This window comes from Microcaecilia unicolor, chromosome 3 (assembly GCF_901765095.1).
Source record: "Microcaecilia unicolor chromosome 3, aMicUni1.1, whole genome shotgun sequence".
Classification (NCBI taxonomy): domain Eukaryota; kingdom Metazoa; phylum Chordata; class Amphibia; order Gymnophiona; family Siphonopidae; genus Microcaecilia; species Microcaecilia unicolor.
Window position 1 is genome coordinate 502,915,566 of NC_044033.1, and position 27,323 is coordinate 502,942,888.

The 27,323-nt window shown below is 45.7% G+C and overlaps 1 protein-coding gene across 1 annotated transcript in view; it reads left to right on the forward strand.

Moving 5' to 3' along the window:
- MDN1 (midasin AAA ATPase 1) overlaps window positions 1-27,323 on the forward strand; it is a 548,987-nt gene that overhangs the window by 91,510 nt on the left and 430,154 nt on the right. The window contains exons 11-16 of the mRNA XM_030199093.1: window positions 9,490-9,571; window positions 15,272-15,367; window positions 20,175-20,287; window positions 21,115-21,263; window positions 23,967-24,027; window positions 24,974-25,185. Of these exons, the coding sequence (XP_030054953.1) occupies window positions 9,490-9,571; window positions 15,272-15,367; window positions 20,175-20,287; window positions 21,115-21,263; window positions 23,967-24,027; window positions 24,974-25,185 (713 nt within the window). The remainder of the gene's footprint in view (window positions 1-9,489; window positions 9,572-15,271; window positions 15,368-20,174; window positions 20,288-21,114; window positions 21,264-23,966; window positions 24,028-24,973; window positions 25,186-27,323) is intronic.

Here is a 27,323-nt window from a genome sequence, read left to right on the forward strand (position 1 = left end):
GGGGAGATGAGGGTAGAGAGGTAATGAGGGGGCTGCAGACTGAGTGCATTTGTAGGTAAGAAGGAGAAGCTTGAACTTTATGCGGTATCTGATCGGAAGCCAGTGAAGTGACCTAAGGAGAGGGGTGATGTGAGTATATCGGTTCAGGTGGAATATAAGACGAGCAGCAGAGTTCTGAATGGATTGAAGGAGGGATAGATGGTTAAGTGGGAGGCCAGTGAGCAGTAGGTTGCAGTAGTCAAGGCGAGAGGTAATGAGAGCGTGGATGAGAGTTCGGGTGGTGTTTTCAGAAAGGAAAGGGCAAATTTTGCTGATGTTAAAGAGAAAGAAGCGACAGGTCTTGGCTATCTGCTGGATATGTGCAGAGAAGGAGAGGGAGGAGTCGAAGATGACTCCGAGGTTGCAGGCAGATGAGACGGGGAGGAAGAGGAGAAGTGGGTTTTGGTGGAAAGACGATGAGCTTGGTCTTGGCCATGTTCAGTTTCAGGTGGCAGTTGGACATCCATGCAGCAATGTCGGATAAGCAGGCCGATACCTTGGCCTGGGTCTCCGCGGTGATGTCTGGTGTGGAGAGATACAGTTGTGTGTCATCAGCATAAAGATGATACTGGAAACCATGAGATGATCAGTGAGCCCAGGGAAGAGGTGTAGATTGAAAAAAGAAAGGGGTCCAAGGACAGATCCCTGGGGAACTCCAACAGAGAGCGGGATGGGGTGGAGGAAGATCCATGAGATTGTACTCTGAAGGTGCGGTGGGAGAGAGAGGAGGAGAACCAGGAGAGGACAGAACCCTGGAACCCAAATGAGGACATTATGGCAAGAAGTAAATCATGATTGACAGTATCAAAAGCAGCGGATAGATCAAGGAGGATGAGGATGGAGTAGTGGCCTCTGGATTTGGCAAGGAACAGGTCATTACAGACTTTAGAGAGTGTCGTTTCTGTCGAGTGTAGAGGGCGAAAACTGGATTGACGCGGATCGAGGATGGCATGAGAGGAAAGAAAATCAAGGTAGCGGCTGTGAACGGCGCGCTCAAGTATCTTGGAGAGGAAGGGTAGGAGGGCGATGGGGCGGTAGTTGGAGGGACAGGTAGGGTCAAGTGATAGTTTTTTGAGGAGAGGTGTGACTACGGTGTGCTTGAAGGTGTCAGGGACAGTTGCAGTGGAGAGGGAGAGGTTGAGGATATGACAGATGGGGGGGGTGACAGTATATGAGGGATGGTGTTAAGTAAGTTGGTGGGGATGGGATCAGAGGAACAAGTGGTGCATTTCGAGGAGGAAAGAAGGTGGGCGGTTTCCTCCTCGGTGATATCAGGAAAGGAGGAGAAAGAGGCCTGGGTTGGTTGGTTGAGGGAGAGGGTTGAAGGATGAAGAGGAAGAGGTAACATAGTAACATAGTAGATGACGGCAGAAAAAGACCTGCACGGTCCATCCAGTCTGCCCAACAAGATAACTCATATGTGCTACTTTTTGTGTATACCCTACTTTGATTTGTACCTGTGCTCTTCAGGGCACAGACCGTATAAGTCTGCCCTGCCTCCCAACCACTGGCTCTGGCACAGACCGTATAAGTCTGCCCAGCTCTATCCTCGCCTCCCAACCACCAGCCCCGCCTCCCAACCACTGGCTCTGGCACAGACCGTATAAGTCTGCCCAGCTCTATCCTCGCCTCCCAACCACCAGCCCCGCCTCCCCACCACCGGCTCTGGCACAGACCGTACAAGTCTGCCCAGCACTATCCCTGCTTCCCACCACCGGCTCTGGCACAGACCGTATAAGTCTTCCCAGCACTATCCCCGCCTCCCTACCACCAGCCCCGCCTCCCGATCTTGACTAAGCTCCTGAGGATCCATTCCTTCGGCACAGGATTCCTTTATGCTTATCCCACGCATGTTTGAATTCCGTTACCGTTTTCATTTCCACCACGTGTCCAGTAAGTAAAGTAAAAGCTCATGATCCACCATGAGCTTTTACACGGAGGTGGTGGAGATGAAAATGGTAATGGAATTCAAACATGCGTGGGATAAACATAAAGGAATCCTGTACAGAAGGAAGGGATTCTCAGGAGCTTACCCTAGAATGGGTGGCAGAGCTAGTGGTTGGGAGGTGGGGCTAGTGCTGGGCAGACTTATACGGTCTGTGCCGGGGCTGGTGGTTGGGAGGCGGGGCTAGTGCTGGGCAGACTTATACGGTCTGTGCCAGAGCCGGTGGTGGGAGGCAGGGATAATGCTGGGCAGACGTATACAGTCTGTGCCAGAGCTGGTGGTGGGAAGCGGGGTTGGTGGTTGGGAGGCGGGGATAGGGCTCGCCAGACTTGTACGGTCTGTGCCCTAAAGAGGACAGTAAAATAAAAAAAGTAGCACATATGAATTTATCTTCTTGGGCAGACTGGATGGACCGTGCAGGTCTTTTTCTGCCGTCATCTACTATGTTACCACCTCCCGCGGGAGGGCATTCCAAGCATCCACTACTCTCTCCGTGAAAAAATACTTCCTGACATTTTTCTTGTCTGCCCCCTTCAATCTCATTTCATGTCCTCTCGTTCTACCATCTTCCCATGACCGGAAAAGGTTCGTTTGCGGATTAATATCTTTCAAATATTTGAACGTCTGTATCATATCACCCCTGTTTCTCCTTTCCTCCAGAGTGTATACATGTTTAGTTCAGCAAGTCTCTCATACGTCTTGTAATGCAAATCCCATACCATTCTCGTAGCTTTTCTTTGCACCGCTTCAATTCTTTTTACATCCTTAACCAGATACGGCCTCCAAAACTGAACACAATACTCCAGGTGGGGCCTCACCAACGACTTATACAGGGGCATCAACACCCCCTTTCTTCTGCTGGTCACACCTCTCTCAATACAGCCTAACAACCTTCTAGCTACGGCCACCCCCTTGTCACACTGTTTCGTCGCCTTCAAATCCTCAGATACTATCACCCCAAGATCCCTCTCTCTTCCCGTACCTATCGGACTCTCCCTATCAGGTGGCTTGGTAGTGAGCTCAAGGTTGATCTTTTGCACCTTGTCGCGGAAGTAGTCAACCAGTGATTGAGGAGAGATTGAGGGGAGGGGGGGGGTGGGTGGGAGCGGAGGGCACTTTGAGGAGGGAGTTAAGGGTGGCGAAGAGACGACGAGGGTTGGAGCTGAGAGAATTAGTCAATTGGGTGTAATAGTCCTGTTTGGCAAGGAATAGGGAGGACTGGAAGGAGGATAGCATGAATTTGTAATGAAGGAAATCTGAATGGGTGCGAGATTTCCTCCAGAGGCGTTCAGCAGAACGGGCGCAGGAGCGAAGGTAACGGATGCAAGGGGTCAATCAGGGCTGGGGATCAGTACGCCTTGTGGGACGGGAGATGGATGGTGTGAGGGTGTCCAGAGCAGAGGAGAGAGTGACATTGTAAGCGAGCCTTGTCAACAGACTCGGAGGACATGATGAAGGGGAGGAGATTAGAAATACTAGAGGATAAGGTGGGAGGGTCAATAGCCTGGAGATTCCTGGAAGTAGTGGTTAATGTTGGGCGGGGCTGAGGGAAGGGGTGAAGAAGTGTGAAGGTGATCAGGTGATGATCAGAGAGAGGACGAGCTGAGGCGTGGAAATTGGAGGGTGAGCCGGAAGAGGAGAGGACGAGGTCAAGTCAATGGCCATTTTGGTGAGTAGGGGTGGTGGAGCACAGCTGGAGGTTGAAGGAGGATGTTAGAGTGAGGAACTGAGAAGCGTGAGAGTCGGATGGGTCATCAGCGTGTATGTTAGTCTCCGAGAATGAGGGACGGAGATGAGGGTTCAAAAAACGGAAAGCCAGGCATCGAAGTCGGTGAGGAAGGAAGAGAGGGATTTATCAGGGGGGTGGTAAATGACTGCCACTCTGAGTGGCAACGGGTAGAATAGACGGATGGAGTGGGCTTCAAAGGATGAGAAGCAGAGAGACTGCAGTAGGAGGAGGGGTTGGAAACTACAGGAGGGCGAGAGTAGTAACCAGACTCCTCCACCGCGGCCAACTGGGCGGGGAGTGTTGGAGAAGAGAGAACCTCCATGGCATAGGGCCGTGACTGAGGCAGAATCATCAGGGGAGAGCCAGGTTTCAGTTAGGGCGAGCAGTTGAAGGGAACGAGAGATGAAGAGATCGTGGGTGAAGGGAAGTTTGTTGCAGACCGAGCGGGCATTCCATAGGGCACATGAGAAGGGGAGAGAAGAGGGGGGAGGGGGTGAGAGGAATACAGATGAGATTGGAGACATCCCGGAATCGTTTGCATGGCTACGACGAGGACAGGTGAGGGGGACCTGGATTGGGATTGATGTCTTCCACGGATAGCAGGAGGAGGAGCAAGAGAGTGCGGAGGAGGGTGGGGGGAGGTAGGGCGACAAAGATGGGATGCACTTAATGGGTATGGGTTAATGGCAGGAAGGAAGCGTTGAAGGTTGAGAGCAGGAAGGAGGAGGGGGACAGGAGAGGTGGTGAGGGACGGGGGTGAGTAGGGTATTGCAGTAGTGAGCAGGACGGGAGAGGACATGGGTGGGCAGTGAGTTCCAGCGGTAGACAGTGGTAGGGAGAGGGGAAAAAGATTAGGAAGGGACAGAGCAATGAAGAGCATGTGTAAAGGGGCCATAAGTAGTGATTGGGGTATTACAGGTGTATATGTAGCGACTGAGGTGTTAAGCAAATAGAGCGGGAAAGCTGGATTGGAGGCTTAGAATTGGAATGGTAGGCAGCAGGCAGGCAGGTAGGCTGGGGAGAGGAAGGGAGGTAGATGTGCTGCTTGAAGGCAGGCAGGTAGTTGATGGGCAGGTAAGCAAGCACGACGATGGGGCTGAGGTGTAGGCAAGTTGATGGGCTAGTGAGCAGGTAAGTCAATGGGCTGATAAGCAGGTAGTTTGGTAGATGGGCTGACAAGCAGGCAAGCCTTCCTTACCCTGTTTTGCTTCCCATCTTGGCTTCTCAGTTGCCAGTGGGAGCCCAATTTCTCTGTATTGCCAGTCTCTTGCCTTGGTTCAGCTGAGATTGCGGTTGTGGTTCCAGGGTTGGAATGGTTTGTCTGGGACATTACACGTTTCACCTCTTCGGGAACACGGCAGTGGTCAGTCAGGGAGGCCCCTGAATATCTATTCTCATCTGTCGGAGAAGCTGGCTTGGCTGTGTAGAGGTTCTATGAGTCTTTCTTGTGCGCCAGACAGATTCCTGTAGGTTTTTCTTTTCGTTCCTTGCCTTCGTTAGGCTTCAGATTTTCTTGGGAGATGGAAAAGCACAGTTCCTGCATCTCGTGTTTTCAGTTTGGTTTCCTGGGCCATATTCTGTGGTTCTTTGAATCAATAGTTTCAGTGGTTCGTCAAATCCACAGTTCTTTCTGGGTCCGACTGTCCTGTACAGCTTCTTGATGCCTTCTGCCTTGTCTCTGATGGGCCTGTTCAGACAGTGGCGATTTTCTCCTGATGGGTTAGCTCAGGTGCTTGCTTCTGTCAATGCTCTACTTCTTTGGCTTTTGTCTTAGTTTGGCATGCCTTGGAGATCACTCGTATACCCATGGGCTTGTCTGCTGCTGTTTTGTGGTGCCACATATACTTGAGTGTTTTGGGCTGGGGGAATAATCTTGGCTTCCCATTCAGTCAGGTGGCCATGCTAGCTTCTTTCAGGTTGCCCCTTGAGTGGCTCTCTGCGAATCTTTCTGAGGCTGTGTGGTTTTTGCAACGCTGTTTGCTTCTTTCATCCCCTGAATGACTTTCTTTACTCTTTGTGCTTTCACTCTTAGTTTATTTTCGCTCTGCTTCTTCTTCCTTTGCGCTCTTCTCTCTCACCTCTTTCTTCAGAGCCATTTCATAGATGAGTTAGGGGGCCTAGATGTGCTCTCTCTCTCTCTCTCTCCTCCTTTCTGTGGCTTGGGCCCTTGCGAATGTAAAGTGCACCAGTTTCCCGGTTGTTCTTTCATATTTCCAGTCTGTTGTCGTCATTCTAGGATCTGTCTGGAGTTTTGCAGGCACTTCATTCCTCGAGGGGGTTGGCAGGGCAGACTATGTAGTAGCTGCTTCTGCGTGATAGGGGGAGAGTGATTAACACCAGAGGTATCTCTTGAATCTATTCTTTGTTGATTTGACAGATCTTTTGCTTCTGTCTCTTTGCACAGTTTCTCCCTTCTACTCGTTCGGAAAGGGGTCAGGCCTCTGAATAAGTGGAGTGTTCTCTGGTGACTCTGACGAGACATATTCTAGGCTTCTTTCCTTGTTTGGTATTGTTGGACAGATGTCCAGGTGTGCTGAGTCTCTGTTTTCAGTTAGGGGGATCCAGTGGTGTAGCCAGACCTGATAATTTGGCTGGGCCCAGAGCTAATATGGGTGGGCACTATATATATATATATATATATATACATATATAGTACCCACCTATATTATCTAGGGCAATGAGGAGCCCATCCCAACCCAGAAATTCCCCAACAATAAATTTTAATAGTGACCACCAGCCCCAGGCAGGCAGCAGGCCCCAGCTAGCTCAATTTAATACAATTTACACAGCACACGTCACACAATGTTAAAAATTATGATGAAAAAAAAGTATTTAAATTTTTATTACTGGCTCCTATTGCTGCTGGGCTCGCCTCAAAATAATGTCGAATCATGAAGAAGAACCTTCCAGGGCCAGGCTCGTACTCCTCACCTCCGCTCCGCAACCCTCCTGTAAAACATGCACTGCATGGCGTGCACTTGGTGGTGGGCTGGACTGGAGTCCTGGATAGGCAGTTGAGCGGGAGCCGCCATTCATTTCAGGCAGCGCCACGCTCCGGAACTTTCATCCGATCTTACTATCCATTCTTTAATTTCCCTCTTTTTACTTCATCTACCTATCCCTTTTCATTTTTTCCTCACTTTTGTTCTCCCCATGCCCCTTCCTCTTATTCTGCAGTCTTTCATTAACTTTATCCTCTCCCCCTTTCTCTCCCCATCCTTTCAGTGTCTCTCCCTCTCTCTGAATCCAGCGTCTCCTCTCTCTCCCTAACCTTCTATCCAGCATCTTCCCTCTTTCTCTCCTACCCTTCCATCCAGTGTCATCCCTCATTCTCTCTCCATCCTTCCACCTATTACCCTCTCCCAATCCTTCCATCCATTGTCTCCATCTATCTCCCCTTCCTTCTAGACAGTTATCTCTCTACCCTTTTCCATTCAGCATGTCCTCTCTCTCCCCACCATCCTACCAGTGGTTTTCCTCTTTCTCTTCCTACCCTTCCATCCAGCGTCTTCCCTCTTTCTGCCCCTCCTTCTAGCATTTTTCCTCTTTCACCCTCCTTTTATCCAGCATTTCTCCTCTTTGTCTCTCCATCTGACCAGTCAGGGTATCCCCCTTTGTTCCCCTCCCCACCAGCCTGTGTCTCCCCTGCTCTTTTCCATGTCCCCTCTTTCTCTCCCTATCTCTTTCTGGCTCTCCCCTGCTCTTTTCCATGTCCCTTCTCTCCCCATCTCTCTCTGGCTCTCCCCTCTTTCTCTCCCCTGCTCTTTTCCATGTTCTCTCCCCATCTCTCTCTTGCTCCCCCCTGCTCTTTTCCATGCCCCCTCTCTCCCCATCTCTCGCTCTCTCTTTCTGTACTCTCCAGCGTCCTCTTCTTTTTTTTTTTTCTCTCCCCTCTGCTCTCTCAGACACCCTTCCCCTACCAGCCACGTTTCCTGTCTCACTCTGGCCCTCTGCAGCAGCAGCGTCAAGACAAGAAGAAAAACAAGTGCGGGGCCGCCCACAGCAGCAGCAGCGTCAAGACAAGAAGAAAAACAAGTGCGGGGCCGCCCGCAGCAGCCTTCACTCATGCACTGTCAGCTCTCCCATCCTCTGCCCCCGCTGACGTCAATTTCTCGTTCCGGGAGCAGAGGACAGGCACAGCCGACAGCGCATGCCTGCAGCGGCGCAGCCCCGCGCTTGTTTTTCTTCTTGTGCCGGCTGAACTTAAGTGGCGGCTCGGCGAAGCGCATCTAACCCGCAGCGGCGCGACTATGACCGGCGTCGTCGAGCGAGGCATGCGGAGCACAGCGCTGCTTCAAATTTCAGCGCTCCGGAACGGTGGGGATGTGGGATCATGGATGGGCGGGCCTGGAGGGAAAGTGGCTGGGCCCAGGCCCGTCCAGGCCCGCCCGTGGCTACGCCCCTGGGGGGATCTGGCAGTGTTTCTTGTTTGGTCCCTCCCGTAGTTTACTGTTCTGGTATTTCCCAACAGTCATTCTGGGCTGGTCCGGAGGGATGCTAAGGAAGGAGAAATTAGGTTCTACCTGCTAATTTGCTTTCCTTTAGTCACTCCGGACCAGTGAAGATACCTCCCTATTCGGTATCTGATTTGTTCTTAGCGATGGTTTTGTGGCTATATTAGTTCCATTCGCTCTTGTCTCTGTGGGAAGGTATTTGATTTAAAACATAAGATAAATTAAACATTTTTTTGAGAGAGAGATATGGGGGGGGGGGGGGGGGAGAGAGAGAGATGTTTGTAGTCGCAAAGAGACAAATTACTACGCGGTTGTACATAAGCACATTACTGATATTGCTGACTTAGTAGTCAAAATTTTCGATAGTGGCCAGCAAGGTCTTTTTGTTTGTAGGTGGCTGTATGAACTGACTGGCGCACAGATGTCTGGTTTTTGTCTTTCCTTTTGTTTTGCTATGTGAATACTGAGGTTTCCAGAGAGCTGAGCATGGCTCTTATTGGCTGCCTCGAAATCAGTCTTCTCAGTCTCCACCTGCGAGTAGGTGTGCATAACCCAACAGTCATTCTGGGCTTGTCCAGAGGGAGTAAAGGAAAGCAAATTAGCAGGTAGGACCTAATTTCTCCTTTGATTTATTTATTTGTATTTTCTCAACATGATCACTTACTGTAAATGCTTCTTCCTCACTCACATCACAGGTATGCAGACTTCAGTAGCAGGAGCTTGGTGGCCACTCGTGCTCATCTTCTAAATTGTTTTTACTGAAGTTTTTCATCATAACTGATGTTCAGTAACATTTACAGTTCCCATCATGTTAATATGTGTGGTATATTAATTTTTCCATTTTGCTGCTACTGGTATTGTAGCCATAAAAGTGGCAGCTGGTGAGTTTATATAGGGCTTATCTGTTGTTGTTGCATTTATACTATGTTTCCTTTTTTGGGCCTGGAGGATGGGATCTACAAACTGGGTGACTGTGGCAACCTTTCTTACTTTCTTTTTCAGGCCCAGGGAATGGGATCCTTGATCCATCTTCTGACAGTAGTGAATAAAAACTGCTGCAAAGACTTATTTATTTTTGCTAGTAAAACATAATGAATAAATGCCATAGCTTAAACAAAATTATCAAGATATTTCAGTTTGGGCGATGAGAAGTGGCAGGTGATAGTGTCTGCCCAAAACAGCAACTTCACATACATGGCCATGCGCTCGTGCACATACGCACTTAACTCTGAGAGGAGCTAAGGGGGGTGGGTATTTTTTTTTTCCTTTGCTTTATCTTGTTTCCTTGCTTAGTACTGACTGGATTGTGTCCTATCTCTCAGGGATTTACTGAAATGGTGCAACAGGATTGTTCACAACTTTGACAGTTCTTCTCCAGATACTGCTCTAAATGTCTTTCAGGAGGTATGTGTTAATCTCTCTCATTCTGCTTAAAAACAAATAAGGCAAATCACTAACCTGTAACCTCATGCATTTAATATGGTGTGTCTTTGTAGCTTTCCATGATTCTTTCATATGTGTGAAGAGCCTAGTGTGCTATGCACCCTCAGCCTGCCAGTGAGATTTCATTATTTTAGATTTTTCTGTATAGCATTCTTCAGTGGGTTGTTAGACATTTAAGCACCATTTCCCCATCACTGGAAACACAATTATTTTTGGCATGTGGAAAACTTCATCTAGTATGTCCTAACACAAGTAGAGTGTGTATGAACAACTTGAAAAGCTAAAGGTGCACAAAGCCATGGGACCGGATGGGATCCACCCTAGGATATTGAGGGAGCTCAGAGAGGTTCTGGCGGGTCCTCTTAAAGATTTGTTTAATATATCCTTGCAGATGGGAGAAGTTCCGAGGGATTGGAGAACGGCGGATGTGGTCCCTCTTCACAAAAGTGGTGATAGGGAAGAAGCTGGAAAATACAGGCTGGTAAGCCTCACTTCGGTTATTGGAAAAGTAATGGAAGCAATGCTGAAGGAAAGGATAGTGAATTTCCTGGAAGCCAATAAGTTGCAAGATCCGAGACAACATGGTTTTATCAAAGGGAAATCGTGCCAAACGAATCTCATTGAATTCTTTGATTGGGTGACAGGAGAATTGAATCATGGACGAGCTATGAATGTAATCTACTTAGATTTCAGCAAAGCTTTTGACACAGTTCCCCACAGGAGGCTCTTAAATAAACTGGATGGGCTGAAGATAGGACCCGAAGTGGTGAACTGGATTAGGAACTGGTTGACGGACAGACGCCAGAGGGTGGTGATGAATGGAATTCGCTCGGAGGAGGGAAAGGTGAGTAGTGGAGTGCCTCAAGGATCAGTGCTGGGGCCGATTCTGTTCAATATATTTGTGAGTGGCATTGCCGAAGGGTTAGAAGGTAAAGTTTGCCTATTTGTGGATGATACTAAGATCTGTAACAGAGTGGACACCCCGGAGGGAGTGGAAAGCATGAAAAAGGACCTACGGAAGCTAGGAGAATGGTTTAAAATTCAATGCGAAGAAATGCAAAGTGATGCACTTAGGGAATAGAAATCCACGGGAGACATATGTGTTAGGCAGGGAGAGTCTGATAAGTACGGACGGGGAGAGGGATCTTGGGGTGATAGTATCTGAGGATTTGAAGACGACGAAACAGTGTGACAAGGCGGTGGCCGTAGCTAGAAGGTTGTTAGGCTGTATAGAGAGAGGTGTGACCAGCAGGGGGTGATGATGCCCCTGTATAAGTCGTTGATGAGGCCCCACCTGGAGTATTGTGTTCAGTTTTGGAGGCCGTATCTGGTTAAGGATGTAAAAAGAATTGAAGCAGTGCAAAGAAAAGCTACGAGAGTGGTATGGGATTTGCGTTACAAGACGTATGAGGAGAGACTTGCTGACCTGAACATGTATACTCTGGAGGAAAGGAGAAACAGGGGTGATATGATACAGACGTTCAAATATTTGAAAGGTATTAATCTGCAAACGAACCTTTTCCGGAGATGCGAAGGTGGTAGAACGAGAGGACATGAAATGAGATTGAAGGGGGGCAGACTCAAGAAAAATGTCAGGAAGTATTTTTTCACGGAGAGAGTAGTGGATGCTTGGAATGCCCACCCGTGGGAGGTGGTGGAAACGAAAACAGTAACGGAATTCAAACATGCGTGGGATAAACATAAAGGAATCCTGTTCAGAAGGAATGGATCCTAAGGAGCTTAGCCGAGATTGGGTGGCAGAGCCGGTGGCGGGAGGCGGAGATGGTGCTGGGCAGACTTATACGGTCTGTGCCAGAGCCGGTGGTGGGAGGCAGGGATGGTGGTTGGGAGGCGGGGATAGTGCTGGGCAGACTTATACAGTCTGTGCCAGAACCGGTGATGGGAGGCGGGGCTGGTGGTTGGGAGGCGGGGATAGTGCTGGGCAGACTTATACGGTCTGTGCCCTGAAAAGGACAGGTACAAATCAAGGTAAGGTATACACAAAAAGTAGCACATATGAGTTTATCTTGTTGGGCAGACTGGATGGACCGTGCAGGTCTTTTTCTGCCGTCATCTACTATTTTACTATGTTACTACTACTACTACTATTTATGTTACTATGTTACAAGTAAAAACAGTGGACCTAGAACAAAACTTCAGTCTTAAGCAGAGCTACGGAAGTTTTGTGTATTGTGTACAGTATTTTTTATATGGCAACATATGTAAGCGGGAGAGGGTCTTCAGTCTTCATATAGAAAGTGTGGGCCACTAATTTATATTATTGTAAGCTGCAGTTTGTGAGAAGTGCTCCTGCATGTGCTTGTGCTTTGGGAGAACATTTTGTAGCTATTGTACATGCACAACTATTGGCAGATCAGCTAATACCTTTGCTCCAACTTTGGGCCTCGAGCCTTGGCTTGCTACGACTATGGTTCCGGTTGCGAAGGCTTGCCTAGTGCTGGCTGTTGCCCTGAGGCTGGGCCTAGCTCCATCTTTGTTGAGCCTTGCCTAGCTATGATTCCATATGTGGAGCTTTGCCTAGCTCCAGCTTTGGATGTGGAGCTATGATGAGCTCTGGCTCTGCTCGTGGACCCTCGCCCGGTTCTGACTTTGCTCTGGCTGCGTCCGTGGAATTCTTCCTTGCTCCTCTTCCATCCACGGAGTCTTACCGATCTCCAGTTTTGGCCATCGGGCTTTGTCCTAGCTCTGTCATTGATTGATCTTTCCCCGAATCTAGTTCTTTGCGCTGGCCTTCTGCTGACCTCTGTACAGGCAGCCGAGCATGCCTTCATTCTGGCATCACTCGTTGCACTTGGACTAGTTCCATCTTTGGCTGTAGGGTCTTGTCCTGCTATGCTGTCTGCAGGTGTAGTTGGTGTTTCCATCCATGTCTCCGGCCGTATGTCTGGCTCCTGGAGCTTGCTTCCATGGTTCCGACTCAGTCTGGCATTTCTGCCCTGGGAGGTTGACTCTGTCTGTTATCCTTGCTCCGGCATGGTCTGTTGCGTTGGCCTCCATCACTGGCTGGCGGACTGTACAAAAGCTTGCCAGTTGGCCTGACAACGGCTCTTGTCGTGCATGCAGCTGTAGTACTGAATTCTGTCCCTTCATGTTGCCCACGTGGGGTGGATGGGGGGGGGGGGGGGGGGGGGGGGGGTCTTGTCTGTCTTGAGACTCTTTCCCCTCTTCCAGTGGCGGGTCTAGACATGAGTGTTCTCCTGTACTGCTGACTCCTGATTGCTTCTTGGTTCGCAGATCGGGATTCCGACTTGCCATGGGGAGCTCTCCTTAGGGTTCCTCTCTGAGCTGTTCATGCCGTGCTGTCAGCTCTGCTCTTCTTCTTTCCTTGTGCTCCACTACAAAGGATGGATACGTTCCATTGCTTGGCACCTTTACTGTTGCACCTTTGCTGCTGGCTCCGTTTCTGTGTGCCCTTCCCGTGTGAACCTCAGTGACACAGGGGTCCATACAGATGGTTTATCGTGTCTGATTCCCTGTGTGGGGAATCTGTGAGGCTGACTTGGTCGTGGTGGTGCTTCCTAGGACTGGCTTCAGGCTAGCTTTGTGGTCCTCTGGCCTTGGCCTTCTCTTTCTTATGACCTTCTCCTTGTCTGGTCAAGGGATTGTTGCACTTTCTTCCTGGGGTCGTTTCTTCTGTGGTAGCATTGGGTTGTTTCGGGATGGCTGCTGTTTTGTTTTGTTTTTGCCATCTGCATCAGCATCTGTGGTTGTTTGCTGCGGGCTACTAGACCATGGCGCACCTGTCTTCAGGGGTTCTAGTGTTCCACCCTGGTGGTGGACTGCTTTGGTACATCCCACTCATCTGGATTGATCTGCAGGACGCTATGGAAGGTAAAATTAGTCCTTACCTGATAATTTTCTTTCCATTAGTCTCAATCCAGAGGCCCACCCTTTGTTGAAAGAAAGCACAGCACTAACAACAACCACACAAGGTCATCCAACAAGCTACAGTTTTTCACTTTGAATGCTTCCTGCCGCAGGAGTGGTGGAGGAGGAGCCTAATTGGGCTTTTTAGAGGCCGGAGAAGGGTTTACATGTTAAATTTCTTCTTCCATTGCTTTGCTGTCGACAATATTGAGGTTAAGGTGGCTGCACATGTCCACATATAGTAAACCTCTGAAGTTCTCAATATCTCCACCTGCTGGTAGAGGGACATAATCTACTAGTCTGGATTGATCTGTTGGGAATAATGGAAGGAAAATTATCAGGTAAGGACTAATTTTCAGTCATATCATTGGTCACAGGAAGAACCAAAAAATAAGAAGATAAAAATAATGAAGAGTTTATCACGGGATGTTTTTGACCAATGATATGACCGGAATCCAATATGAGCTGGCTTTAAGTTTTCATACTTGCCGTCTAGCGAGGACATTTGAGGTCTTTTCCTCCTCTCCATTAGAAGAAAAAAATATTGTTTTTGCCATTAGGGGCAGAGGCTCGATTATTAAGTTGACTAGCCTTTGAGCCCGTAAAAACAGGCTATTATAGGAAGGGGGGTTGAAAGGCCCGCCCCCACCGCTGCCCCTCCCCCTCCGAGTTCGCGCCCCCCCACCGAGCCGTCACCACCCACCTTCCACCCGGCCGGGCCCTCGCTCCGCTATTGAAACAGCGAGGGTCCGGGAACGCAGCACTGAGCTCTGCTGAGCTGCCGACGTCGGCCTTCGTTCTTCTTCTCTGCCTGTCCTGCCCTCGTGTGACGTAACGTCGTCGAGGGCGGGACAGAGGCAGAGAAGAAGAAGGAAGGGCGATGTCGGCAGCTCAGCAGAGCTCAGTGCTGCGTTCCCGGACCCTCGCTGTTTCAATAGTGGAGCGAGGGCCCGACCGGGTAGAAGGTGGGTGGCGGCGGCGAATCGGGTGGGGGGAGCGTTAGACGGCGGTGTCCCTCCCTCAGCAATGCGCAGTACAGACCCTCTGTGTTCCGCCCCCCCGTCATCACGTATTGACATGGGGGCGGGGCAGAGAAGGTCTCTACTGCGCATTTGCGAGTGAGTATGGTCACTCGCCGTTTATATGTTTGATTTTCAGCTCATTATTGTCATTCAGAATGGTTTTTACCCATAGGATGATCTGATCCTAATAGAGTACAGATAGAGGTGGAGTAATGCTGTCCAGTTGGTTTAAACTTCCTTGGCCTTAGCAGTGTGGCTTTGTCATTTAACATCCCTAACTTGAGAACTCTCTGTACTTGATAATTCTTTATCATTTATTCATCTTGGGATTGGGATTGCTACAAGTCATCCTGGCCTTGTTTATCTTTAGGCAGTTGCCAGTCAGTTCGGTATTGCACTGCTTTTGGCAGTGGCTATTAGATGTCACTTCCTGCACTGAGGAGGAAGAGTGGCGTATTGGTTAGAGCAGTGGTATGAGGACCGGGGGGGAGCCAGGGTTCATATCCCAGTTTTGCTTCTGGCACTGCTTGTGTCCTTTATAAAATTACTTTGTTTCCCATTAGGTATATCAAAACCATGACCCTTTACCTCAGGTGCATACTTAAATTGCAGGCTTTTGGGGGGCAGGGACTTAATCTACTGGAGTATTTTACTATCATTGTACAGTTCTGTGTATGAACCAGTAGTAGTAGTCATTTTGATAGCATTATATTCACACTTCATTCGCTGGTATGTACTTTGTCATTGGCAGGCTTTAGATTGTTTTACGGCCATGCTACCCAAACAAGGAAGCAGACTGAAGATGGCAGAAGCAATTGGAAGCAAGCTGAACATTTCAAAGGAAAAGGTAGATTTAGGATGATTCATTTCTAGACTGTGCATTTTCTTTTTTTAAATACTGCAATAGTTCAGGAATAATCATTAAGATCCTTATAGAGCCGCCTCTTTGGCAATTTTAGGGTAACTAGAATTTAGAAATGAACCCATTTCTTAGACCAAACATGCAATTATATCTGAGGAATGTTCATAGCTGAAGGTATTTTGAAATTGGAAGAGCAGTCTAATTGTTTAGAGCAGTGATTTTCAACCTTTTTCAACTTGTAGCATACTTTCAAGGCAAAAATATAGTCATGACATACCACAGGAATCTAATCCATACCCGCCCATCCCGCTAAGATCCATTCCATCCTCACCTGTATCTGTAACCTTCAGAAATAGTTATTTCAGTTAATTATGCTACTGAAATACATTAGAGCACCAAATATATCTGCCACTGGGAAACTGGAGCAAGACGGTCTATTACAGATCTGTACATAGACACCACATGCCAGCAGAATCCTTCATCTCAGTTGCAGATGCAGAACATGACTCTCACCTGATAAAAATAAGGATCCGCAAAAAACATGCAGACAAAAACTAAAACCAGAGATTCCGTACTCTGCATGTTGTTCAATGCCAGAAAAATAGAAAGACTGTATAACTGTATAGTGCAAGTAAAGCCAACAGATGTACATTCTCATAATTCAATCACTAAACTGAAAATAAAATCATTTTTCATACCTTTGTGGTCTGGTGATTTTATTATTCCAATCATCTAGTTCTCACTCTTTGGTTCTGCTTTCCTGTGTCTGTTCTCTTAACTCTGTTTCCAGGACCTTCTTTCCATTTGCAGTTTCTTTTCTCGCCTCTTGCCCTATGTCTGTTTCGCGTTCAATTTTCATCAATTTCTCTGTCTCCTCAAATCTGTTTTATTTTTCCTTCCCTTCCCTAAATGTGGAGCCTGCCTCCCCTCTTCCCTTCCCTAAATGTGGAGCCTGCCTCCCCTCTTCCCTTCCCTAAATGTGGAGCCTGCTTCCCCTCTTCCCTTCCCTAAATGTGGAACCTGTCTCCCCTCTGCCCTTCCCTTTATGTGCAATATTTCACTCATTTTCCTCTCTGTTATTGTCTCTCCTCCTCCTCCTCCTTTCCCTACAGGTCCTGGAACCTGTCTCCTCCCTCCCCCTCCCGTCCAGTGCCTCTTTCACTTTCCGCACCCCTTCTCTTCACCCACCTCATTGGATCTCTCTCTTCCCTAACTGATCTCTCTGTCCAGCACATTTCTCCCTCCTTGCCCCACATGCAGAACCTCTCTCCTTCCTTGACCCCTTGTGCCAGTCTTCAAAATTATTTCCATTTCTTTTCTGTTGTCTTCTTTTCCTTCTCTACATGTGTTTGTCGCTGATCTATATTTTTCCCACTCTTCTCTTCTCTGCCTTTATTTACCTATTTGATTTTACTCTAATTTTCTCTTTTTCTCACTCCCTTTTTAGACTCCTTTTTCGCCTTTCATCTGCCTACTGGCTTTTTCCATCTCCCTCTCATCCCCTCTCCAGCACTCCCTTTGCTCCTTTTGTCTCTTTCCTTAGTCCTCCATTTCATAGTAACATAGTGGATGATGGCAGTCCATCCAGTCTGCTCTATATCCTCTGCACATTCCCTCTCAGCCCTCACCTACCCTGCACTAGCTCTCATTCCCTCACCAGTCCCAACTCCATCCCTGTCTCTCCATTCTTCTCTTGCATCCACGCTATGCTTTTAATCTTACTCTCTACCACCATTCGTATTGCCTCTTTCACCACCTTTTTGACCCATCCCCTTCCTCTGATACCCTCTTCAGGACCCTCATCAGTGTCTCTCATCCTCTCTCCATTCTACCAGGTCATTCACATTGTCTCAGCCTTTCCCCGCATTTCATCCCCTCTCTTACCCCCCTCCCCCCCATTTCACACGCTCACTCATTCTCCCAACCCATCAACACACGCTCACTCTTACCTACAAATCGCCAGATCCTGACTATCACCTCAAAAAGTCTCTCTCCACCTTTCCCATCCATAGTCCCCCCCCCCCCAACACTCCCCACCTCAATCCCCAATTCCCAGTCATCTTCTTCTCTATTCCCCTAGCCCTGAGTCCCATCTTCTGCTCTTTCTAGGGTCTCCAGTCCATTTGACATTTCTTCTCTTTCCATGTCCATCTTTTCCTCTGTGGCCTGTTCAGCACCTGCCCACTGTGTCCCCTCTCCTTCTAGTGTTAGCTTTCCCCTCTCATCCAGGGGCAGGCATGTCTCTCAATTTTTCATTTTACATTTAAATATTCCCAGTGGGGCTGTCCGTTTCACTTTCTTATAAGTTTCATCAGGGGACTAAGTGCTGAACATTCCATGTTAACCAAAAATGTGCTTCTTCAATTTTGACGCCAGATTTCTAACATGGCGCCTTATGCTTTCATGACGCTGACAATTCACCCAGTGACATAAAAAACAAATGTGCATTGGGTGTTTGGAAGTTTAATTAACAAAACATCAAACAGAAAAAAACAGTTTTGGGAGCGAGTCGAACAAGGGTTGTAGATCTAGTAGGGGTGCAGGTGGAGCCAGGGCTCAAAATCTTGTTGTTGGAATTGATTTTAAGGAAATTTTGAAGAGTGAAAAAAGGCTGCTAAAGAGAGGAATAGTGACACACTGTAAGAGGGGAAGGGGTAATCTAAGAGGAGTGATTGGGGGAACATAGGGCAGATGGAGAAGCTCATATTCAGAGTGAAAATTTAAAGCAGGAGAAGAATGACCATGAGTAGCAGCGTTCCTGGGGGTGTAAGATGCTCTTTGTGCTACCCAGGATGGGACCGTTGATAGATGGAGCATGAATCGGGTGAATCGCATTTAAGAGTGTGGATGGAGGGGTTAGGGAGGATGATCCCTACCAATTTGACACACTGCTGAAGAGATGTGGGAATGAGGATACTTAACCTTCATATGGTGGTGGCTGTGTCCTGAAACCAAGGCTCCAATGCTCAAAAGTAAACATGGTTGCTAGAGGCCATTAGCGCCGTACTATCAACTGCATTTATGTGCGCAGAATGTTCAGAGGCCCGAAGCGCATGAACAAGTAGACGAACAATGCAAGGAGCATGCTAATATAGTCAAGCTCATGTTAATGAGCTGATTTTGTGTTCCTCACCAATGCTCAGAAAAGAGTGCCCGAAACAAAGCTGCCTTACCACTGCAAAAAATAACGCCAGGTCAGAGCAGGCATTAGGGAGTTGGGAGAGAGGATTTCTCATGATTTTTATGCTTCTCTCGTGATTCAAAACTTGTCAGTTTTTGATTGCTTTTGGAAGCTGAAGGATGCCCGTGCAAGCCCTTAAGCTCAGGTTGTGAGAAACAGCAGACTCAAGTAAAAGCACACATTGGCGTCCATTTCCAGCATTTAAATTTAAAGCGTCCATGCAAAAAAAAGTTAAATGCCCAAAGTGAAAACACACATTGGTGTCTGTTCCCTGTGTCTATATATATTTATTTATAAGCGTTCAAGCTTATATGTAGGCCATAGAAAACTGACGCCAATGTGTGCTTCATGTTCAGTTTAACCAGGCGCACGTTCATAGGAGCCGAGCTTACCGTGGAACGTTTCTACGCATGTGCAAAGCACAATCCTCCTGCCAAACTCCCTAATGCTCAGTGCTATGCGCGTGCCTATATTTGCATCTCAGAGTTGATCATTAGGGCGTTGATCTGTGCTGTTCCGGTGGTATTTTTTTACAGCGCTGTTCAGAATAGCGCCGGAGTTTTGAGCATCAGGGGCCCAAGTGTTTTTGAGAGCAAATGAAAGAAGAAACTAAAGACATTTTTCAGTGGGTGGTGGAATTGGACCCTAAGTTTAATGTTGATATTAAGTGTTATTGGAAAGTGGGTTATGGGGATCGGCATAGGATACAAATGGAGGTCTGCCTCTCTGCTGAAATACCCTATATATGGAAATAATGGGAGGCTTCTAGCATTCAGCTCTGGAGGGCGAGGCTACATAATGTGGTTTTGATAAAAACAGAGAAAATCACAGCAGACAAAGACCATATGGCAAATCCAATCTACTTATCCATATCATCTGTTAGCTCTTCCTCCCCTAAAAACATCCCATATGCCTGTACCATTTATTTTTTGACTTCAGATACAGTCCTGGTCTCTGCTACCTGGAGAAGCTCTCCGCAATGTGTCATAATAAACAGGAAACATTTGTTAAAGATTGGAAACCTCCTCTTCTTTGAGGCTAGAAATGTGATGTTAACAGGGAAGTTGGGATGGGATAAGGGAGTTTGTGGGATATTGTTGAGGGGAGGAGAATTTACTATCAGGAAAAGGTTTGAATTCTGATTAAGTAGGTCAGTGCTTTGATACGGTTCTTTATTATTTGGTTATGAATGAGATTATTTCAACCTAAAATAAAGTTATAAAACAAGAATATAGATGGAGGGTACACTGGGTTGGGAGTGTTTCCATGGTTGACACTAAGGAAGGGGGGAGGGGAAAAGTTTTTTTTTTTTAAAACAGAGATGAGGTATTGATCTATGTTGGTATTGTGGAAAGTGTTTGGGTCAATAATCAAGTTCAGGAAACGAGAGTGGATCTAAGCTGGGTGCACAGGATGAATCTTGGTGTTTACTGTAGTTATAACCTAAAATCAGAACCACTAATTATAATTTACATTTTGTAAACAACTGTGTGTACTGCTTTGGGTGGTTATTTTAGATCTTTCGAAGCAATATGTAATTAATAGGGTGTAATATATTCAGAGAAAACTAGCAGGCTGATGTGCTAAGCTATATAATGACTTCTCTCACAGACGGAATATTATTGCCTACTGTATAAGCCCGCTATTACCATAGGGGAGCTGGAAGTCACCGTGGGAAGAGTGGAGGTTCTTCGAAAGCAGACAGAGACCCTTCTCATACAAAGGTAAGCATTAAAAGTGGAGGTGTGGGGGGGGGGGCACCTGCTTGGGTGATTAGGTTACTGTATCTTTGTAATTCCTTGGTTGCTTGATTATGTCAGCGGGAGTGGGTTTGAACTACAGGGAAATTTATTATCTATAGAGGCCTTTTGCTAGCCATTTTATTGTTGCCTCAAAATGTTTTTTTTTTTGGGGTGGGGATAGAATTTATTGGTGGTGGTATAATGAAGAAAAATTCAGTAGAAATAAATGATGCCTTATTTTTCTGGCTAGGTATCAGGGCTATGGTTTTGGTACACCAAACCTTCGTGTCTGACTCTGTTTTTCTATTTCTTACTTCCAACTCCATCTCTTGGAATTTTGATTACAGAAACATAGGATATTTCTTTATATACAAAATAATAGACCCAAATATGTTTGAAATTTGAACAGAGAACATGAACAAGAAATGTTGTGAATTGAAAATTTTCAATACACTGTTGTAAGGTGTTTTTTTTTTTAATTTTGAAGCTGGAGTCTGAGTTGGTATTTATTTTTTTACTGACACTAATTCCACCCAAAATTTGCATCTGACTTTGACTCCACAGCCCTGGTAGGAATCAATGTTTATTTGGTTGGACAGTAAGTCTGACTTGGTGAGGTTGGGATCCTAGTGCAGCTTCTTGGCTCTTCCCTGCCCTCCCCCTTTTTAAGTTTTCTTTCTGCCTTTGTCTCTCAACAACTTCTCTTAATCTTCCCCTCTGCCATTTTGTTTCCTGTTTCGCTTATGTCTCGCTTCCTTTTTTAAAACTTCTCGTGTTAACAGTTGAACATAACTTGATTTCTCTGGAAGGGAGAAGCAGACCTTTGCTGCAACGCGTCCGTCTTCTCTGCTGCTTGAGCAGTTGGCGTTGTGCATCAACAGAGGAGAACCAGTGCTGCTAGTGGGTGAAACAGGAACTGGCAAGACATCTGCTGTCCAGTACCTCGCTAAAGTTACAGGTAGAGATCGGCATGCACCCTTTTTATAAATAAAATTTTTAAAGTAGGTGAGTAATTTGGCTTATCGACAACAAGTATTGCGTAGTCCAACTGTTCTGCACGTTTCGTGCTATTTCCTTGTTTGGCGGTGGTTGTTGGAATATCTCGGCATGGAAACATAATCTAGACCCTCCCTCACTCAACCTCATTAGTACTAGTAGGTTTATGCATCCTATGTCCATGAAGAGTGCCAGACATTTCAACTGCAAACACTTTTGAGCCATGAAATAATAACAGCCATTTAAAAATAATATTAGGACTTGAATACAATTCATGTTACTACTACTACTACTATTTAGCATTTTTATAGCGCTGCAAAGCGTACGCAGCGCTGCAAACTTGTTACTTTGCAAGTTACAGTTACTTCATGTTCTCTCTGGAGTGTGATGTTTTTGTGGAAAGAGTTTGTAATTAAAGGATACAGGTTGCACTTAATTAGAAAGCATGGGCCTACAAAAATAAGCCTTGGAGCAGGGATCATGAGACAAGAGAAAATATTATTATATGAATGGAAAAATTGACAGCTGAAATAAGCTGATTGTTTTTCCTGATGGCTGATAAAGAGCAGGTTGAGTGAAATATTGCCTGATATATTTGAATTTGTTTTAGTCTAAAATGATTATTAAGCTTTATTAACCACCTTTTTTGAAGAGATTCATCTAAGATGATGCATAGGAAATGTAACAGGACATGGGTAATTTATAATTATAGTTAACATATGGCTTTAATGTACTCAAATAGCAGTATACACAATTAGAAAGGTACACTTAGAAATCAGCAAACTGATATTGTATTTTTGCCAGAACGGGGTGGCACGGCATTGCAGTACCTTTTGGCACAAGGAAGTGACGTCAGCACTCATGATTCTGCCCCCACCTGTTGCATCTAAGCTAGCAAGCTTTTCCCGGGCTTTGAATCATAAGGTTGAGGGAAGTTTTATACTTGATAGGAAGGGGAAGATAAACAGGACACAGGAGTAATATTTTATAGATGGGAAGGGAGAGACATACAGGACATAGGAGTAATACTGGATCGAGGGACAATATTGGATGGGAGGGAGACAAAGGGCACAGGAGCAATGCTGGATGGGAGGGGAGGGACAAACATGGCATTGGGCAATGCTGGATGGGAGGGGGAGAATGAGAGAGAGAAGCAATGTTGGATTGTGAGGAAAGAGATGGACAGTACTGCATAGAGAGGAGATAGAGAATGGTCCATGGGGGAGGAGAGAAACGGGGGCAGTGGTGGATGGGTGAGAGGAAAAGAGATGGGGCAATGTTGCATAGGAGGGGAGAGAGACGGGCAGTGCTGCATAGGAGAGAGAGGAGGCAAAACTGTTGGGGGGTAGAGAGAAACAGGGGCAGTACTTCATAGGAGGGGGGGGGGGGGGGAGAGAAAGCCAGGTAATGCTGGATGGAAGGAGAGACAGGTGATAATAATGGATGGTGTGGGAAGAAAAGGGAGAGATGGAGGCTATGCTAAATGCCAGGATGAGAGACAGACAGATAGGGGTAATGCTGGAGAAGATCACTGGGACCAACATGATTGCAAAAATAAAATGCCCAGACAAAGCTAGGAAAAAAAGTTTTTATTCTGAATTTATGAACTGGAATGTGTTAGTTTTGGCATCACGGATATTGTTGTATCGTGTTCAGTACAAGAGTAAATGAATTTGGTTTTATTTTTCCAGTGTTGAGTGCTGAGTTTTTGATGTCTTGGGATTGCCAGTTCAATTTTTGGTTTCTAATGTGTGATCTCTATTTGGTGAGGGTCTGCTGTGTTTTTCCTGTGTCCAAAGTGCAGTATGTTGTTTGTACGTAGTTTGTGTCTTTGTGTGGAGTTTGGATTTTTGTGGATACAGAGCTTGTTTACCTTTAACTCTTAAAAACTGCTATACTGCCCCCAGTTCCACTTCCTTTTTGTCTGCAAATTAAGCCCTGATTGTAGGTATGATAGTATCAGCATAGTACACATTTAACCAACACATTCATATAACAATACAGACATAACAAAGGAGTTTGGCTAGATAGGTGGTGGCTACCTTGATAGAGAAATTGTATATACATTCATATATACAATTTCTGTGCCACATGAACTTTTATCTTACCACAACATCACTTTGTATTTGTTTACACCGGAGTCTGTAGTGCCTCTCCGGTACTATGTAAGCCACATTGAGCCTACAAATAGGTGGGAAAATGTGGAATATAAATGTAACAAATAAATAAGGTGTGCACAGTTGATCTCAGTTTGTATGTGGTAAGTTAGTCCTGCTGTGGTGTTCACAGTTGATCACAATCAGGGTGTATGTGACAAGCTAGTCGGTTGCCTCATTCATTAAAGGTGCTTGAGAATAGCCAAGCTTTTGCCTACTTCCTAAAACAGAGATTGATCTGTGTTAGATGAAGCTCTTTTGGGAGCAATTTCAGCATACACTGAAATTGCTCCCAAAAGAGCTTCATCTCTTTGAGCAGGGACTGTCTCTCTCTGTTAAATTGTACAGCGCTGCGTAACCCTAGTAGCGCTCTAGAAATCTTTAGTAGTAGTAATGAGAAGGCTCATTGGCAGGAGTCAGATCATGTCATATTTCCTTTGGTGAGGTATGGTTAGAAATTGTTTGACACCCACAACTGATGTACTTTAATTTTTCCCCCCAATTATAAGGTCACCGTTTGAGGGTTGTGAATATGAATCAACAAAGTGACACTGCAGACCTGCTTGGAGGGTAAGTTTTGTTGGCTGTCATTAAACCCTTGCTGTTAACCATACTGGGTTGGGAAATGGGGGCGAGGAAGGATGTTGGTTTAGCATAGTCTCTTTCTGTATCAGTGAGCAAGTTTGCGTGGGGGGGGGGGGGGGGGGGGAAGTATCAGAGAAGGATAGCATGTGTGGGGTTTTCCCCACCGTGCCAGCCTTCTATTCATCTTCACTTAAGGTTTAGGGAATTTGAGGTTGTGTTATGCCTGTTGGATCAGTCATAAGCCACAAATCGGTCTTCATGAATGCAAAACCATAGAACTAGAAATATTTTCTTCTGACACGGGGGGTAGGAGATATAGGAGAGGCAGTAGTGAAGCCCATTTGATTGGGTTTTATAGAATAAATGAATGAATTTTCTTGTCTATCTTTATGTATTGGATATGCTGAAAACCATATCTGTTGTATGGAGAGTAGGGGAGCACGTTGGGTGGGAGGAGCAGTGGAGACCTGTGGACCAGAGTTGACAACTGAATCAATATTGTACGTCGCTTTATTATTTAAGGAAAGAAAGTATATCAGATAAATCCATAAACCAACCATCCTCTGTGTGCTTTTTGATTCTGGTATATTGTGTTGTAGACTTTCATTGGGGTTGGGTTTTTTTTTTTTTTGTGAATTGGCGAATGTCAGGTGGTCTTTGTTGAAATCTGGTTCCTTATAGATGGAAGCAGCATGTAAGCCTCTTAACATAAATATTTTTCTTGTTTTCCATGTTTCTTGCTGTTGGGTAAGAGGCTTAATATTTGCATACTGGAACATTTTTCTGGTTCCTCCTCTTTTTCCTTGATAGGGTTTTACTCTTCTGGTTGCCAGTATTGGTGCCTAAGTGGTGCTGGGATGAGAGACTATATAAATGTAAATTATTTTTTCCTATGAAGGGATAACTAGATTTGTTTTGGATTCTGCTGCAGGTATAAGCCCGTGGATCACAGACTGATTTGGCTGCCACTGCGGGAAGGCTTTGAGGAGCTTTTTATTCAGACTTTTTCCCAGAAACAGAATGCCAAATTCTTGGGGCATATCCAGACATGTTACCGACACAAGCGCTGGCATGTACTCCTTAAACTCATGCAACATATTCACAAGGTGGCCATTGGCAAGGAGAGGCAGACAAGCCACATGGGTAAGAATGTGGCAGTGTCAGATTGCATCACTTGTTTTTCTCCAGCCTGCAGAATGTTTGTTAAATTTCATTAAGGGACTTGGGGGCAAATGATGTATGTGAATCACTGATAAGAAAGGGGTAGACAATAACGGTCTTTGTCACAAAACATCTAGCCATCTGCCTGGGGTTATCCTTCGGTCACTTAGAGGGTCTATCCCCAGCACAGCTCAGGTCCACCTGCACCTGTTGCCTGTGCTCTACACTAGCACCCTCCTCCTACTGACTGGGCCACATCCGCCTCTGGACGAGTCTCCTGCTCTCAAATTATCCCCAGTGATTTCTAGGTTACTGGGGCCATACTCCCAGTGGTCCCACAGTTCCCAGAAAGCACTCACAGACCCAACACAAACCACCAGGATTCTTTATCAGTCTAGACTGGCAGAGGCAATAAACTGAAAATTGTTTATTGTCTTAAAAATATTGAACAATGAACAGATAAAGTGCAATCAGTAAACAATAACAGGTAACTGAAATATGGATCAATTATAAAACTATCTAAACGTTGTTTACTTTCTAAAAAGTACCTGAGAAGATTAGGGCATATAACTGTTCACAGAGCCTCAGCAAAGAGATCCTACTCTTTTCTTCCTGGCTAAGACGGGGGCAAAAGCCAGTACACTCCAAATTAAATTGAGCTCCTGGATACTGCAGACTGCCTTTCCAAAAGGCTTAAACTGCAAATGCATTTTGTGCATATTCATTGTGGATATCCTGAGGACTTGAGGGCGGGAGCTGTAAAGAATATCTAACAAAGAATCTTTTGCTGATACTTTGACCTATAAAAGCAATTTTATTTAACAGTGTAACAAATTTATTCTGGATGCACAGTAAGGTTACCCGTTCCCCCCACTCCCTTCTCCCCATGTCTGTATACCTTCAGTACCCAATGAAGATGGCTGTAAATCGATGACAAATCCCTGGTTTTCCTGTAATCCATTCTCTGTGTATCTATTGTGCTGATGACTTCACAATATGTTACTGCTGCTCATTGTCAATAATGAGTGAGATTGAGCTTTTTTTTTAAATTAAGCATCAACCTGATATATATAGTAATGAAACACTTTGATAGCTATATTAAAAATGCTGTATATCTTTTGATTTTCCTTAAATTGAGTCTCATTCACTCGTGGATGATGTAAAGAAATCTTGAGAGTTGGCATTTCCAGTGTTAAAAATTCATGGATTGATGTTGGAGCCAATGGCTCTGCCAGTTAAATACGTCTGAGTAAGGTTGGATTTTCAAGAGTGCTAGGAATGAAGTATGAATTAGGAGTGTAATTATATATCTTGCTTTTGATTTTCAGTGATGGAAATGGCTATTTTATAACCAAAGATGGGAGTACTAGGTTTCTTGCTGTCTTGGCACAGTAGTCTGTCTTCATATGCATACCTTATTTTTCAAATATTGGTTCTATATGCTGAAACAAGTACAGGACCCAAATCCTAAGGATATGCAGATGTCTAACAAAGAGTGCAAAAGTTTTCATATTTCTTTTCTCTTTTCCTTGGGTGAATGGGCCATGGATCTGTGATCAGTAGGTCAAGTGGACCTGAAATTGGCCAGTCAAGATGGGTCATGGTTCTGTATGTTCAAAATGTGACCCATCTATTCAAGTATTGCTTCACAGTTATTTATTTTAATGGTCATTTTAAGGAGAACACATGGCAATGACATCCCCATGGTTAGCAAAGTGGCAGAATGCTTGAAGAGTGTTTTCCTTATTAAAGATCTAAGACTCTGTGTTGCAGTTCCAGAATGTTGATACAGCTGTAATGAAATAGCATCCCTGACTCCTGGCATTAAATCATAATTCTCAAACCCTACAATGGATACTAGGCCCATGGTATAGATTGTTCCATTTAAACTATGCAAAATATCAAAGGCTAGCACACCATACATGGATGCTGTGTAAAGAGAGGGAGAAGACTTAAAACAAAACTTTACCTCAGAGGTGAGATGACATGGCTTAAGATTATAATATGTAGAAGCAATCTGGGTCTTGTGTGACTAATGGATAATTGGCAACGCAATAAATTGTTTAAAAACTTACTACTCAACTGGAAGAAAAAACATATAGACTACCCAAGTCCTCAAA